This window comes from Talpa occidentalis, unplaced genomic scaffold, assembly GCF_014898055.3.
Source record: "Talpa occidentalis isolate TD23 unplaced genomic scaffold, MPIMG_talOcc4v2.1 talOcc4.5, whole genome shotgun sequence".
NCBI classification, from domain to species: Eukaryota; Metazoa; Chordata; class Mammalia; order Eulipotyphla; family Talpidae; genus Talpa; species Talpa occidentalis.
The window spans coordinates 109,891,954-109,909,128 of record NW_023604861.1 but is presented as its reverse complement, the minus strand read 5'-3'; the positions used below and the strand labels follow the sequence as shown (position 1 = coordinate 109,909,128).

Below are 17,175 nucleotides of genomic sequence, written 5' to 3'. Positions count from 1 at the left end.
AAGAAAGGGTAATGGGTTTGGGAATCTCCCCTGGGTGTGTGTGAGTGTGAATGAAGTTATCACTTGCCTACAGTGTCTGGGTTGCCTAGAGCACCTCAGAGGGCACTGTTGACCTACCCTCGGAGTAAGTGGTGGAGATAGCTAATGAACATTCCTTGGTTAATTGACTGATGACTTCTAAGGGCCTTTTACAGCCTTAGAATTCTATTAGTTTCTCTACAAGAAACAGGTTGTAAGGAACGAAAGGCAATTTATCTTTAAAGAATTAAGTGAAATCCTTTAAATTCCTGTTTTTGTGCCTAAAGCTATATTTTGATGGAAATGTCCTTTCTCCAGCTCTGTCAGTGGTATAGTAATTGAATTTGGCTTTTGAAATTACTGCCGTCTCATACATTTATTTAAGTAAAGATAGCTGCATTGGCTATATAAATGTTGTGGACAATGCAACAGAATCATGGAGCATTTGTAGAGTCACTGCAGTAATTACGCTGAAAATATTTTTCACTCTCTTAGAACACACAGGCATTATATGACCTCACTTAAAATCTTTGAGTATAACCAATATACTTACTGGGTCTGGCACAGAGCCTGGCTTTGTACAGAGTAGATACTTAATAAATGGAAAATTCAGTAAAAGCAAATACTATATTGAAACACCGAAGCTAATATGCTCATCTCTACACTGTATATATCCCAGTCGAAGTTTTATGACGGGTGGGTGAGAATTACAGTAATAAAAAATCTGCTGTACTAAAAAAAGAATTCTTGGACTATTTTCTGAAATGCAGTAAAATTTCATTGTTTAACTTTAAAAAAATCAGAATTTTTTATAATGTAACTTAATTTGGGCTGAAGTTTACCTTTTCATTATTAATCAGCAAACACAGTGGTAAGAAAATGAATATATTAAATTTATTATAGGAGTTTACTCAGTCTGCTTAAGTCTTGTGAAAGATCCTGTGCGTATTATAACCAAAAACTGATATTTAATATAATATTACTCATATTTTAATTAAAGAAACTTAGCATACTTCTAATTAAAAACATTTTTCAGGAGTTAATGTATGCATTTTTATAGTAATATAGTTGCACGTATTTTAAAAATAGTACTTAAAAAACAAGTCCCCCCAGTTAATGCAAAATCATGAATTTTGACAATGTTGTTTAAATGTAACTCATGTTGCCTCAGTGCTAACAGAATTGTTTATTAAAGACAGGGATGAGTTCTTAAGTTCAAGAGAAATGTTCAGTGGCTATTGAAATACTTTATCTGACCATTTTATTTTTTCCTCCTCAAGGTCCTGATCACCCCCATTGTTTGTCATACAAATTAGAACTTGGATCAGACCAAGAAATCCCCTCTGACTGGTATCCATTTGCTACTGTTCAGTTTGGGATGCTTGACACCTGTGCCTCACGGACAGAGGTCAGGTCCTTGGGGGTGGAGAGTGATGTCCAACCACAGAAACACTTCCAGCAGCGATCCTGCTACAACATCCAGGTATATCCCAGAGTCCCCTTTGCCTTGTGTTGGGGCTTCCAGAGCTGTGATCTGACTTGTGTTTAAATATTTGCTTTGCCCTCTTAGGTAATCTCGCACACTCGCGCGAGTATTTGTCCTAGAAAAGAGCTCAGCCGTGGAAACTAGATGGTCACATGTGAGCCTGGTTCTTCCCCTCAGCTCTAGAGAACACCAAGAACACAGCACACAGTGCTGCCTACTTAATAATTCAGCTCTGAATAAAAAACAGGGCATTAAAAAGGAATTCATGTTTCAAAAGCATATTTATAATAAAAATTATGTTGCAATATCTTTTCCCAAGATAAGTTGTTGAACACGTGTCCCATATAATGATCCAAGAAGAAAATAAGTAGGGGAATGCTATAGGCTAATATTAAATGAAGGCTCTGAGAAGTCCTAAAATGAAGAAACTTATTAAATTTAACTCAGTTTCCCCCAACTCTTGTCTGTAGGGGGATGTGCTTGTAAAACACCTTCTGGAATAGTATTCTGTGGTGCACCTTTTGGGTAATGCTGTATTATTATTATAACAACTTTAAATGCTCTCTGTCACTTCTGCATTCCCAGGGCAGACGAAAAGCACTTGCATCTGTTTCTGAACTTGCTTTCCCTTCTCATCCTCCAAGATAGTAGATAAAGATAGGATCATTGCTACCTACTTCTGCCGCGGACCAGCACAGCAGTAGACGATGAGGCCATCTCAGGGTTGAGAGACTGCGCAGGGTGGTCAGGGATTCGGCTAAAGAAATGACAAACAGACACACTTCAAGAGAGAGTGTAAATCTGAGTGCGCTTTAATTAAGTTAGTGGTCAGTATATATATGTTTTTTCTAAAGGCATAGGAACAGTGAACATCAAAGAGATCAGTTTGCTCATAGGCTTAGCTTAATTGACAGGGCAGTGATTTATGTCCGAAGTTACATCTGGACCTAGCCTCATTCCTAATTGGACAGGCTATAAATTCTTTCTACTGTTCTATATAATTATTTTCTAGTTGCACTAACTATCACTATTACCTACTCATTTTTACTCATAATTGTCATGGGTGAATTTATTTTATAATGCAGTTAATATCATAGGTACTAAAGTCAAGCACATAATAGAAAGATTATTAAACTAACAATTCTATTATTACACAGTGTTTAGTAATGTTTCATTTGCATTAGCCTAATTATTAAACTATGTATGTTTTTTAATTAGCAATCAATGACCAGAAAAAGGAAAGATTTTAGAGAGACAGTTGTAGCAGAATAAAGTTTGTGGGCCTTGAGAAAGCGAGATAAGGTTCCAGGTGGTCAGCATTTCTTTTAACCATCTTTGTGGCGGCTTCTGGTGGTCGTTATCTCTTGGCAGGCATTCGGCTTCTCTGCATCTTAGGGAGTTTGCTGTTCTCCCCCTGCGCGCATGGTTCCTTGCCCACGCCGGACCTCAGGGACCATGGCAACAGCCATTAGCCCTGAAGGTCACTGCAGGGGGGGGTGCAGCATACTTCCTGTAGTATCTTGAAATGATGACATGTTTTTTTGTTTATAAACATACTGTTTAATTAGAAAATATGTCAGAACTCACAAACATTGAATAGCAAATAAACTGGTGGTCCAGTTTTAATTCTATGTCTCTTTTTGTCATGCACATGAGTAACATTTCATATTTTCTAATGATATTTTAAAATCGATATGTTACTTGAATCCCAGCTAGGATTAATGTCATTCTGACTTCCTACTCGTTTATTCCTATCAGAAAAAGTGTGATGATAGAAGATGTCATTAAGTGCTTTTATAACAGTGATAGAGATCAGGATTTTTCTTTATTCTGGACTGTGTTTAGAAGTCTGTATGCTTTGGTCCAGTGAATTTTCATTCCTATTGATAAAATTGATGATGGGTGGCTGCTGTCTTGTGTGTCTCCCTGGGTACCCCCAGCAGCTGGGAGCTGATCAGGCTATAGAAAATGGCCTTGCTTCAGGGCACACCCCCTTCTGGGGACAGCCTGCTTTTGATGACTGGTGGATACAGGGATGTAAAGGCCATTTGCTTCAATTTGGGATAACTCTGCAGGGCCATCCTAGCTTCAGTTCTGCTTGGGATTGACTGAAGCCTCTATTATACTGCATTGCAGGACAGTTTCCCCTACTTCCCCTTCTGCTGCTTTCTTTCCCTTTCACTTCTGCAACAGGTGTTGACCCCAATAGCCCTCCCCAGTAAACTCACTACATACCACTCTCCATCTGCGGGTCTGCTTCTTGGGGAACCCAACTTGTAACACTAGATGTTTAGTTTTCTGTGTGACTGAAGTGTAGGTCAGAATCACTGGAGACTTCGTTTATACCTGTGTTCCCAGTCACAGGATATGTCAGCTTAAAATTATAGTAAGTCTCTTTAGTTTTAATAACATTTACTAATTGATCTGCATTTGGTGCCTGTCAGTTTCAAAATGTTACCTTCCATTTTGTAAGTATCTAATTGAGCAATTTCAAAGTGCTTGGTGTAACGAGATTTTGGGGATACAGGGTGTGTTTGTGACAGTTACCTTCTAGTGGGGAACAAAAATAATTAGTAAATAAGTAAATAATGGAATTTTCATTATTGACAGATTCTAAGAAGAGGATAAAACAGGGCAATAGGATAGGGTGCTGGAGGGCTTCCTTATTTAGAGTGGCCGGAAGCCACTGTGAGGAGGTGATATATGAGCTGTATGAAAAAGATGAGAGGGCAGGCAGATGGTTCTATCCAGTTTGTAAACTGATTTTCTAGTTTGTAAACTGGTTTGTTTTAGTTGACCAAAGAGCTGATACGGGATTTGTCATAAATCTCAGATGGGCCAAAGGCTGGATAATTGATCCTTGGGGGTATAATTGATCACGTCTAGCCAGATCCATGTATGTCTTATCAATATGCATAATCTGTGGACATTTTATAAAAGCTACATTAGACTTAAAAGAGGAAAGTCTTCTTTAAGGTTGACACTAGAGGGAAGAGTTTGGGGGCTCTGTGGCTCAAAAAGAGAGCAGAGTTCTTTATTAAGGAGCTAGCATGAGAAGGTAGAATGGCTGAGCCTGTGTCCAAAGGATGAAGTGGCTACTGGCCTTGCCTCACGTATAAAATAGGACTGGACAGGAGTTTGTGGTGTGCCACATTTGTTAATACGGCCTGATTTGTTTCTACATAACAGGTTGAAATAGAAAAGAAGTGGATTAAAATTGACGGAGAAGACCCAGAAAAAGCTGGTGACTGCGTCACGCAGTAGGAGCAGCCAGAGTAAACGATGACCACCCAGTTTTCAAATATGTAATTCACAGAAAGTGACCCAGCTGAAATTCTGCTGCCATACAGTGGAAATGACTTCTGAATAGAGGTCCAATGTCTGTGGTTAGGGAAGTTTAGCCCTGAAACTGAACAATTTATATTTTATGCTTTTGCTATGTTTGTGCCTAGGGGTTTGATCTAAAATATGTCTATAACTTGTGTGATGTTTGCTTCCTATTGATACTCAAAGGCACTGTTATTCAGTGTGTTACCCGACAGCCAGCTTGGGTGAAGGGCTTTTGATTTGTGATTACTCAGTGGCTGATTGTTTTGCACCCTGGATTACCTAGTGCCATCTTTCTTGTCCTCCAGCACCTTCTCGCTGTGTTAGCACCTGTACTGGAGGGTAAGGCAAATGAGACATCACCAAAATATTTAATTACTCTCTGACTCATCTTTTAAACGCAGCTGTTATTGGAACCACAACCGAGGAGTTGTGGAAATACCTGCAATTTTGAATTATTTAATCTCCCTGTCCTCTTACTGTTATAGGGCAGCCCCGAATTGGTGACTAATCATATTTGGTACCTGCCTTCCCCCAACTGTATTATCATTTTCAGAATGTATTTCTATTTTGGCGTGTGCTGCAAAGAAGCTATTTCAGTTGACATACATATTTTAGCGCAAGTCACTAAGACTTACTGCCTTTTGCTTGGAGAAATTCCTTTCAAAATGGAATCCCAGTGTTGGACACTAGTTAAAATATTTATGTACATTAAAGATGAATTTTTAAAGTTCATGAATATTGTTTCCCAAAAGAATAGATTCTAAAAATATATTTTGATAAAGTATTATTTGTAATTAACGCAAGCCTCTCTTGAGTAGAAGTCTAAATCATGTTATGATTATTTTATGCTAGCTCTGCTGTTGTTCTATTAATGCTAATTCTGCTTAACTTAGAGTATTTTTCCTTAAAAGATGGCAAAGTGAAATATACTAGATTAAATCTATCTAGAATTCCAAGAGGTGTCATTCTGTGTTTTACAGTTAGATAAATCCTTGGTTTCTAAGGAAAAGCCAATGGCATTAGCATTTATAATTCTGGTAATGCTTTCCTTTCAGTATTTACAGTGAAAGGACAGACTTTTAAAATTTATGAAATTTATATTCTAGGTATTTTTTTAGCCTGAAAAACAAAGCCTTCCATGTGGTATTAATAGACCCTCCAGTTACGTTGAATCTTAAATATGATTAGGAGGTATTTTTCTCTATTTACTACATTTGTTTTGAGTCAAAACAGATATAATAATGTTCTTCCAAATAACATTTATTTGTTGGGCCACAGAATTTATGTCATACGTTTTGTTTAATATTGTACTATATTCATTTTAATTTGTTAAAAAATGAATTAAAACAAACATTTATGATGGTCAGTATCAATCAGCAGATTTTATTGCTTTTCATTATTTACTATATATAAAGGCAAAGCTGTTAGAAGTTGACTGTTCAAATGAATTGGCATTGCACTTTTTAACTCTACTTGACACATTGCTCATGTCATACACTTGAGGTTCATGGTTGATTTATAGGAGGACAATCTATGTGTGCATCATTAAAAAAAATATTCTACCTTCTTCTCTCCTTATCTGGTATGGCACATTCAGGAGTGACAGCCGTCTGCTCAGAACAAATATGGAGGTGGGGGCCTCCCTGGTGGCCTACGGGTTAAGTCTCAGCTCTACCACTGTATTCACCCACCTCTACTGCCTGAGTTCAATCCCAGGCAAGGGAGTTAACCCACATGCTGCAGCAGACCTCTCCTGTGTCACCCAATGCTCCTCTTAGCAGTGTATTCAGTAGATCTGTCTGTTCTGCTCCCCAGTCTCTCTCTGGTGAATCCTCTTACCCCTACACCTCTGGCTACAACACCACCCTGTTCTTTGATGCAATAAATACATAAAAACAAACAAGCAAACCCCCCACCTCCAAAACAAATATGGAATTGGCTGTATCTGATGCTGCTTCATATTCTCAGGGAAGTTCACTAGGTTAATTCCTGCCATTTCTTTTAAATCTGTTTTATGACATACTGCCAAAACAAGAACGAAGATTCTGATTTGGATGTATTTAATGAAATTAACATTACAAACAAATTCAGCAAAATGTTTCAATTAATTGCCCCTCTTCCACAGGTTGCCTAGTCTCTGTGGGCACCTTACTCTTGGGGTTGTTGATTCACCATCCGTCAGGGTTGTAGGAGATTCAGTGTTGGAAATAGAGTAATAAAGGCTGATTGAAGCCCAAATTGAGTTTCTGTGGCAATATTAAAGGTTGATGGCATTAACAACAGGGTACTACAGCATAATTGTTAATTTGCACATCTATTAGGATCCTTAAATATTCATTACTTAGTATTAAGTTAACATTCTGTGTAGGAAGAAGAGACTTTTTAATATAATTCTCTGACCTCAGAAATGGCAGGAGGTCAAATGTGACCACAGTGCTGTAAGTAAAAAATCAGGTAGGGTCCATTTAGACTTACAAATTAAGAAGCAGAATCTTCTTTGCCAGAAAGTAAATGAAGATTCTCAAAGCAACAATGATGATGACAAGGGGCCCTACTTTTAAAATTGAGAAGTGAGAAAGGCAGCATTTTAACTTAGGTAATTTCGATCAGTCCTGCATGAGTTTGACCAGTTGGCGGACTGATGCAATGGCAGACTTCCAAGGAGTTGTCCAGTTTGTGACTGGTTGTTCTGTTCTAATCTGGTCTTTTGTCCTGTAGGTGAAAGGGTCATATGAACTTTGTAAATGAATTCATGGCTTGATGTTTACTTAATCAGTTGTGCAGATTTGAATTTAGGATGTTTTCTCCTTCTATGGGAATAGATATAGTTCATTCATTGAAAAATATTTAAAAAAAGATACTTTCCAGTACATAAAGGCTGAAATTTTTTACCTGATTTATATATTAAACAGGTCTAGGGTTTAAGTTCCCTTCATTCTGGAGTTGTGTTTAGATACAACCATTTTTCTTATAAATTTAGCTAGAAGGCCTTCCTTAATAATGACTAAATATTATATCTTAAAATATTATTTTGTGTCATAGCAATACAAATATAAATCAGATGGAGCCTTAATAATCATGTAACAAAACATTTTGTAGATTGCATATTGATTTTTCAAAATTAAAGATGTATTTCAAATGACTCTGTGCTATGGACTTATATCTTCTTTTGCAAGGTCTGGGGCTATTTTTTTTAAAGGTATGAAATCAATTTCAATAACCTTAAACAATTGACTTTCTGTCAGGTGAATTACACTGCTTCACTATTAAGGAGAAATAGTTGGTGAACATGGCACCTTGGTATATCCTGGAAAATAACACCATCAAACTACAATTTGTAATGTTAAAGGATGACTTTTAAAAGAGCATATAATCATGATGCTCATAAAGATACGTGAGTGCTCAGTGTTTTTCTTAATGAGTTAACTAAAGAGAGAACTGGTAAGATGTTACAATGGGTTCTAAGGAGAATTCAAAGAGGAAAGACATAGAAAACAAGGAATTTTGGAGAGAATTTATAAATAGATACTGCTGAATTTTGAAAATTTCTGCCTACCTACTAAATTTGAAAACGATTTGAAAACAAAACTTCAGAAAGGCCAGATTATTAAATACTCTTTTAGCCACCGGTGGATTAAGTGGCATAAATTGATAATCTTTGTAACAAAATTCGTCAAATTCCCATCAGTTGATTCTGTTCTGTCTCAACTCCACCAAGACTCTCCTGCCCCCAATGTGTGTGTGTGTGTGTGTGTGTGTGTGTTTAAAAGATTTATTTATTTATGCATACAAGAGCCGGGGTACAGGCCAGAGATAAGAGGGGGTGGTGAGAGGATTCACCAGAGACAGAGTGGGGAACAGAACAGGCAGACTGACTGAAATACACTGCTGAGGGGAGCAGTGGGTGAGTCAGGAGAGGTCTGCTGCGCCATGTGGGTTTCTCCCTGGCAGACTGGAATCAAACTTGTGCTGCAGAGGCTGCGGATTGCTTCATAGTGCGGTTCTTAACCCCTTGTGCCATCAGGGAGGCCCATTGTCCCCTATTTGTATACACACAGGGATTCCACTAGAATTTGACATGTCTCTGCCACCCCCTTCCGAACTTCTCCACTCCAAGGACTTTTTTGCCCTTTGCCAGGCACCCAAAACACAGAGCAGGGTGTATTTGATTGAACCATATGAAATGTCAATATTTTAACCATTTCATGGGACTCAACCTAATTACCTGCATATTTTCTCGGCTTATGTGAAACAAAAGATTGTTCTTATAATTGTATTAATGAATTTCTGCTTAGAACTAGCATCTACATATGAAATTGACTGAATTATTAAAGCAAGATAGAAATTGTTGGACAGAAAACAAATAGTTGAGTTGGAAAGAAAAAATTTAGATAATAGATGCAGGTAACATTATGCCTTTAAAGTCATGTTCATTTCTGGAAGGAACAAGAAACTGACTAGTTGCTCCATGGTTTGAAAGATTGAAGTTCATGTTTGTGAAACTTCCTGGGGATGAAATGCAAATCAGCACTTCACTTCAGGATTTTGCAGCTATTCCCTCATCTTCCCCTCGTGTATCTGTCTCAGAATAACCGTTCAAACCTTTCAAACGATAGCTTATTTAAATAAATAAGCCTGTGTGGGTTATTATCTCTTTCCTGAAAAGACCATTTTTGTGCTTCTGCGATTTGCAATATATTCAGGAGACAGAAGAGGGCGCTCGTAGGCAAGGCGCCGATACCAAGCGTTGGAAACCTGGGTATTTGAATTTCTTGGTATTTGTATTATGATTAATAAAAGATCTTGGGGGCATTTTGTAACGCATTTCAAAGCATTGTGAGTCCAGTGGAGTATAATTAAAATTAATGCGGTAGACAAACACTTTAAAGCATTCTTAATGCCTTGTCTAAAAATGCTGTTGAATACAATTTTACACATCCCAAAGCTTTAAATACCATGCTTATCTCTAAACATTTCTAAGTACTAAAGAGACAGAAAAATAGTTCCTTCCTTCTCAACAGACTTCAAACAATTTTTTTTCTAATGAGAGTTGATAAACTCTAAATCTGCTTATTTAAAAAGATTTATAATATTTCGCGAATCCTTTCTGTTTGACTCCTAAGCTTTCACTTGCATGTATTAAGGTCAATGTGGTCTCCAAAAGCTCCAACCCAGGACTGCAGGTAAGAACAAGATACATACTTTTTCAGAATGATAGTCCATCCTACCTTGTCTTGCAGATGAGCCTTTACCCTGGTTCTCAGAAATCAGTAATGAGCATTGTCTTAAGGAGGGGCTCTTTCTCTAAAAGCTCTCTGGAAGAATGTTTGTATTCTTTTATGAAGCCCATTAGAACAATATGTTTCCTAAAATATGATAAGTGAATGAAAGTTTCTGAACACATGAAGCATTCCCAAAGGTATCATCACACTCTGAAGTAACAGAAGATTGTAAGACTCTTTTTCTGCTCCTTTTCCTTTTCACTCTTTTAAATTTAAAGACGTGAACAGCAACTTCAAAGGATCACATAGAATGACAGAATTTAAGTAACACCAGTTCTGTTTCTTCATCTTTGCAATTATTGTTTATTTTGAATCCATGCTTTCAACCCAGGAATATGTAATACCAAAGGGGATGGAGACAAGAACACTACATGAGCATGTTAGAATGATTTGGGACTATTATGAATTCCCCAAATGAATACATGTATCTGACTGAGTCCATGTATGCTCCAGTTCCCAGCTGCATAACTGAGAGTTCTCCAAATTGATTTCTACCTAGACTGCAGTGTTTATTAAATGCTAAGAAATTAAAATATGCTGGTTTCAAGCTTACATATGCATTATTAAGACTCATCAATAGTTGCAGCAATTATTTAAAACAGTATGCCAATAAAAATGTTGGGGTGGTATTTTATTTCAGAAATTGCTTAGAATTGCCAGCACGTAGTGATAATGGAAAGCAGAATGACTTTTAGTCAGTTTTATTATTGTATCTAAATTCTCTAAGGACAGCACATGCCATCCTTGCCTGCACCCAGGACTGCCTGCCTCCTCCCCCATCCTTGGTACACCACTAGATGGTGAATGTTTCTGCCTGTTGGCAGTGATCCAGTAGTGAAAGGAAAATTGATGGTGCATAAAAGAGACAGAGAAAATTGCTTGAGTCATATATCTCTAAGTAGATGAGAGGGGATGGGATCCAAAGCACTTGCAGAGGGGCTGATTTAGATGAGGGCACAAACAGTTCACCCATTGCAATAGGGAGGAAGGCAGCATTTATGGGTACAGATGCAGGCAGCCCTATATTTTATTTTTTAGTTTCTTTTCCAGAAGTAGAATTGGATTCAGAGAATTTCCGGCCTCTCAAGACAAGAGGTGGGTGTCTGTGGACCCTTAGGATCCTTGAGGGTTTCTATTTCTTGAATGCTTTGGTGATGTCTTTCAATTTATATGCTCTTTATTGGAATTAATAATTGACTATAAACTATACTGATCCAAATCAGGATCTTCTTGTGATTCTGGAACTGTGATTATTAGTCCTCTCTCACAGAAAATAAGTGTCCTGATTTGGGAACCCAATTGTGAACGCTGTAGAATTCCACTTCCTTTTCAGCTTCTTGTCTCCCAATGAGCTGCGGTAGCTCTTTGAGCTGCTGTGTGGGGGTGGGAGGTGGTGCCAGTTGCTGTGCTTGTCCTTTTCTGTAGGATTTTATTTTGATATTTTCACACTGCTCAGAGAGAATTCTACCCAAAGGTCCTCAAGTGCCATGAAAAGGACAAGGAAAGAGCATCTCCGAACGGTGGCATTGTTAAATGCCAAGAGCCTGCCTCTCCAGTGGATAATTTTGAGACATTTTGAAACACTTTTCAAAGGCTTTGCTAAGTACTCATTGTGGAAAAGGACAAGTTCTATATTAAATTCACACTGGGTCCAGAGACGGCCTTGAGTAAAACTGTGACTAGAGGATGTTTCTGTTGCCTTCCCCCTTCACTGCCTGTGTCTCAAGGGGTCTTCCCCCATTTTTCTCTTTGTTTATGTGATTGAGTGCCAGGAAAGGACAGACTTCTTTAAATTAGATCTTGGTGCTCATCCCTGTGGAAATTTCTCATTCCTCCACACCCCATAGACTTCTCTCTGCTTCCAGAGTAGCTGCCTTGCAATCCATGCTCCACACTGCACCGGGGAGAACACATTAGCTGTCCTTGCTAACTAGACAAACTTAGCTTTTGCTCCAGCTTGCCTAGCATTCTCCCCTCTGGCCAAAGGAACTGCTTTAATTTCCTTAAACATACCACATTCTCTTTTATCCCCCAGTGTTGACTAGACCAGACTAGTCCTCTCCCTGGAGCACTTTTCATTCAACAGATCTGAGTTAAGGGTACCACTCCAAGAACTGTCTCTTCCCATTTGGTTAGGTGCTCCACGTAAGTAAATATTCATGCTAATCCCTTCATATTGTACTTGCATGTGCATTTTTCTTCCCCCACCTCCCTTTACCTGTGTGAGATTTTGATCGAGCTTTTCTCACTGTGATTTTCCATTTTGGGGGGAGAAGTTCAAATATAGGGGTGGTGGTAGATGATGATACTATTCATGTTGATGCCATGATGCTAACCCCTTAGCCAGAGATTATGATCTATATGTGGAGTAAAAAAATATTGAACGAATGACAGGATGAATTTAGATCAATACACTACTCCTACATAGTTGCATTTTAGCCCCCAATCTCCCCTCCCCAATAAAAAGGCTAGAAATGCCATCTTATGGCAGTTTAACAATAAATTCAAACCAATAACTTTAATGAATGCTTACAATATTGGAGACACTATGCAAAGAACTCAAGAACTCAGAGGGCATGTAAAGATGAATAATAGCCTCAGTCCTCAAGAAATTTAAAATCCATCACAACGATTAAAGCCTTTGCTTTTAAATTTGATTTAATCTTGTTTCAGAAAGCTGATGAAAGTGGAGCAGAAGAACCTTTAGCCTTTTAGTACATACTGTGTGACAGGGATCATGTTTTCTCATTTAATACCCAGCATCTGATAAAGTATTATTTCTGGATGTGAAAGGAGAGTATCTGTCTCTTAAAAGTATTTTAGGACCATCCTGTAGTTGCAGGTTTTTTCCTGTACTTGGAACAATACCTGGTGCTTAATTTCCTTGACCTGTCTACAGAAGGATAAAATGTATCTCTAAATAAAAATGGGGAGCTATTGTTTAATGGTATAGAGTTTCAATTTTGCAAGATGAGAAGTTCTGGGAAGGGGTGGTAATGATGATTGCACAATGATGAGTATAATTAATACCACTGAGCTGTACACTTAAGAAAAATGGGTGAGATGGCAAATTTTATGTGTATTTTACCACAATTATAAAAATTAGGTTCACCCTAAAGAAGAGAGCCTCCTGATAGCTTTAACAGCTTTGCTGGGGACTAATATATTTTATAATATACTATAAAATCCACCTATTTTGAGTATACTAATTTCAGAATATTTTTGTCATCCCCAAAATATCTCTTAAGCCCATTTTCAGTCACTCCTGGAGTTCTCATTTTAGCTCCAGGCAACCACTATCTAATTTTTGACTCTGGTTACCTTTTCTGGACATTTCATGCAAATGGAATTATATAATATAGGTTTTTTGTCCCTGGCTTCTTTCACTTAGGACAATGTTTCTAAGGTCCACTCACATTTTGCATCCAGGTTCATGTGCGTGTCACTATTTTGTCCTCCTTATTATCAAATAGTATTCAACTGTGTTGTTCTAACACATTCTCTTTACCCATGTATCAACTGAGGGAGCTTTGGGCTTTCCCCATTTTCCCACTATTATCAGCAATGCTGTTACAAGCATTCATGTCAATACTAGTTAAATACATGTTTTCATTTCTCTTGGGTAAATCCCTATTAGTGGAATTGCTGAATCATGTGGTAAATTTTGGCTTTAACTTTTCAAGAAACTGTCAAACTCTTTGTCAAAGTAGTTACTGCATCATTATATACATTCTGTATATCCTTGCCAATGTTACTTGGTTTTGTGTTTGCTCCCTCTGTTCTTTTTCCTGCCTTCCTGTTGGTTATTTGTACATTGCCTGTCCTCTTCACATTTCAGAGTCTTCATGTTTGTGATATATACAATATCCAGAGTTTTTAGCTGTCCTTAGCAGAAGAAATAGGAAAAGCATGTCTAAGCCACGTTGTCTTGCCTCTCCTGGTATTTGAAGCACCTAAGGTAATGACATAGCATATTCAAGATGCTATGTACTTCTTATAAAAGGAAACAAATTAGGAAAGAGAAATGGTCCAGTTATTGTAGGAACAAAGCTGGATGATTCTCTATAGGTCATAGCTATAAGTGTGGTTTATTGTTCTTTACCTCCATCTTCTCTCAGCAGAAATTTTGGTTGGAAAATTAACTGGGTGGACAATGGACATTATCATATATGTTTATATAATCACAATGATACACTGTGATTAAACACATGAAAATAGAATTGTTAATTAGCTAGGAAATTATTGAATCCTTATCAAGACACTGATAGAGTGTTGAAATAGCAGTCATGGGGAAAATTATGTTTGTAGTCATCTTCCATACTTCTGGTGAGTTAATTACAGTCACGACTTTTCATGTACATAATGTATATGTCTCTTTAATAGTAAAACACTTTGAAATAGGTAGTAATGTACTCATTTACTCATTAACAATATTCCATTGTGTGATAAGGTCACTAGTTAGCCATAGCATCCTGTCAAAATATTAAAGCTTTGGCCAACTTTAGTCTTTTTTTTTTTTTAAATATTTATTTATTTATTTATACAAGCACTGGGTATAGTCAGAAGCGCGGGAGGGTGAGAGAATTCACCAGAGCCAGAGCGGGGAGCAGAGCAGGCAGAAGGACTGAAGTACACTGCTGAGGGGAGCAGAGGGCAGCAGGAGAGGTCTGCGCGCCATGTGGGACCCTCGCCCGGCGGCCGGGGAATCGAACCGGCGCTGCAGAGGCTGAGGGCAGCTTCGCAACCCAGCGCTCAACCGCTGCGCCGCTGGGGAGGCCCTGGCCAACTTTAGTCTTGTTGTGGTGGGGGTGGGAAGGGATTCATCTCGATGAAATGGTATTTGATGTTCAGAGAATGTAAGTTGATTTTGTACTAGAAAATGGAAAATGTTACAAAAGTGCAGAATATAAATAAATCAGAACTACCAACATTGTAACCATTTCAAAGTTACAAGGTGAGGCAAAGATTATCTGGATTTTCATTTCCTGGAAGATGTAAAGGATGAAACAGGCAGAGAAACACAATACTGCTGGGTTTAGTGAATTGGTTGCAAAATGTTCAGAAACTAATTATAAATATTTTCTGCCTTAAGCCATGAACTCATAGATCAACTTGCATTTTTCATTACTGATAAATATATTATTTAGAGTCTATGCAGTTACTGGAATGCCCTGTATTTGAGTATAAAATTTAATATGTAAAGAATAATGGGTGATCTATAAAATACATTTTTTTTTACCTTATTGAGAAAAAGTACTTCATAGATAGGGCCTTTTCTCAAAAAAAGCAAAGCAAAATTATTTAGGTAGGTATAGATAATGAGAACATACAGAATGCAAAGAAATTAATTCTGATTACTAAGGTTTGCTCAAATTGATGTTGCAAAAACTGGTGTTGATTGCTAATAGTATATTAAATATATATTATAGTCTCTAAACATAGCAGGAGAAAATAAAAATTTAATGTTCTGGACTGTGACGGGCAGTTGGAGAAGAGCTTTACACTTTGCCACAGGTGTAATTTCAAAGAATTGTGTACTCAAAGAAGAACCAAAGCTCAGCATTCCTCTTTTTATTGTCTATTTACTAACATAAAAAATAGTCACTGTAAAATTGCCTCACTGAGGTTTTGGGATCTTGAAATTGCAGTTTTAGTATCAAAGTGCTTTGTGTATGCAACACACTTCCCTTCTATGTTTGCAAAATTGACAAAAGAAATGTGACCATTATATGACTATAACAGTGGGCTTGTTTGATGACAACCTGGGGTCAGTGCTATAAAATGTCTATAAAAATTCCTTTACATAATTTTCAAATGCTCTTGTGACTGATGAAGTATTCAAGAAACTTTAATGTTAAAATTACAATGAGGGAACACTAAACCTCCATCAGTCACTAGCCACTCAGAGAATGGGTCCAGTGTTACTTATCTCATACTGTGTAACAAATTACCCCCAAAACTTAACTTCTTAAAATGACAAATATTTATTATATTACATTGGGATTGGAAATCTGGGACATACCTAGAGGGTTGTTCTGATTTAAGGTGGGTGTCTCAATGGGATGCAGTCAAACTCTCAGTCACAGCTGATATAATTTGACAGCTCATATGGGGGAAGAATCAATTTCCAAGCTTACTCATGTGTCTACAGGCTACTGATCCTTGTTGGCTATGAGTTGGAACCTCAGTTTCTTGCCACATGGACATTTCATTGGATATGACAGCCGTTTTCTCCCAAAGTGAGTGATCTCAGAGACAGAAGGGAAACTATGTAGTCATTTAAAATATTTTTGGAAGTGACTGGTGGGGGATAACACAAGGTTGTAAATACCTGGAGGAGGCACATCTTGGAAGTTGGCTATCACTGGTCCAGAACAGGTTTGCAACTTGGATCCACCAAAAACATGGGTTAAAGCATACCGTCCTTTAAAGGACGTATGCTTTAACCATTGTCTATTATTGGGAAGAAACTAGTGACCATGCAGATAAGTCTATCAAAGGACAAATGGAAAGTTGCTGATGTTTCTTGGCCAAAGTTACATAACCTCTCTAACCTAAGTCTACTAAGCATACTGAGCAATAAGGGTTCAACTCTAAGTCAAACTTTTTATGGGTATAAATTTAATTTAAAAAATATTGATGACCTATACAGTAAAACCCTGAGAAGGGTAACATAATGAAGTAATATAAAATACTATGCTGTCAAAAAAGGTTAAGTGATTACCGATCCCATGCATTTAGAAATAAAGGTTTAAAACTTGGCTATGAAAAAGATGGAAAACAAGAGACCTTTCAATTTTTTTATTTTCCAGTGTGAATAATTTAATTGGAGTTAAAATATCAATAGGAATCAATGACTACATTTTGCTTTTCTATCGTGGTTAAAGATAAGTCACTTTATTTCTGGTAGTAAATTGCCAGGCATAGCGATACAATCATTAGAAATTACTATAGCTTTCGTTAAAGAAATTTCAGATAGTTTGCAATTTAGGAATGTCTGCTGAAGGGTTCATATAAATCAGCTGCTTGAAACTCACAAACATTGAGGTACCTGACCCT

At 37.5% G+C, this 17,175-nt stretch overlaps 1 protein-coding gene across 2 annotated transcripts in view; it reads left to right on the top strand.

Moving 5' to 3' along the window:
- STON1 (stonin 1) overlaps positions 1-7,969 on the top strand; it is a 41,994-nt gene extending 34,025 nt beyond the window's left edge. For both annotated transcript variants that reach the window (XM_037528086.2, XM_037528087.2), the window contains exons 3-4: positions 1,299-1,501; positions 4,694-7,969. In XM_037528086.2, the coding sequence (XP_037383983.1) occupies positions 1,299-1,501; positions 4,694-4,768 (278 nt within the window). In that variant the 3' untranslated portion in view covers positions 4,769-7,969. The remainder of the gene's footprint in view (positions 1-1,298; positions 1,502-4,693) is intronic.
- The last annotated feature ends 9,206 nt before the right edge of the window (positions 7,970-17,175 follow it).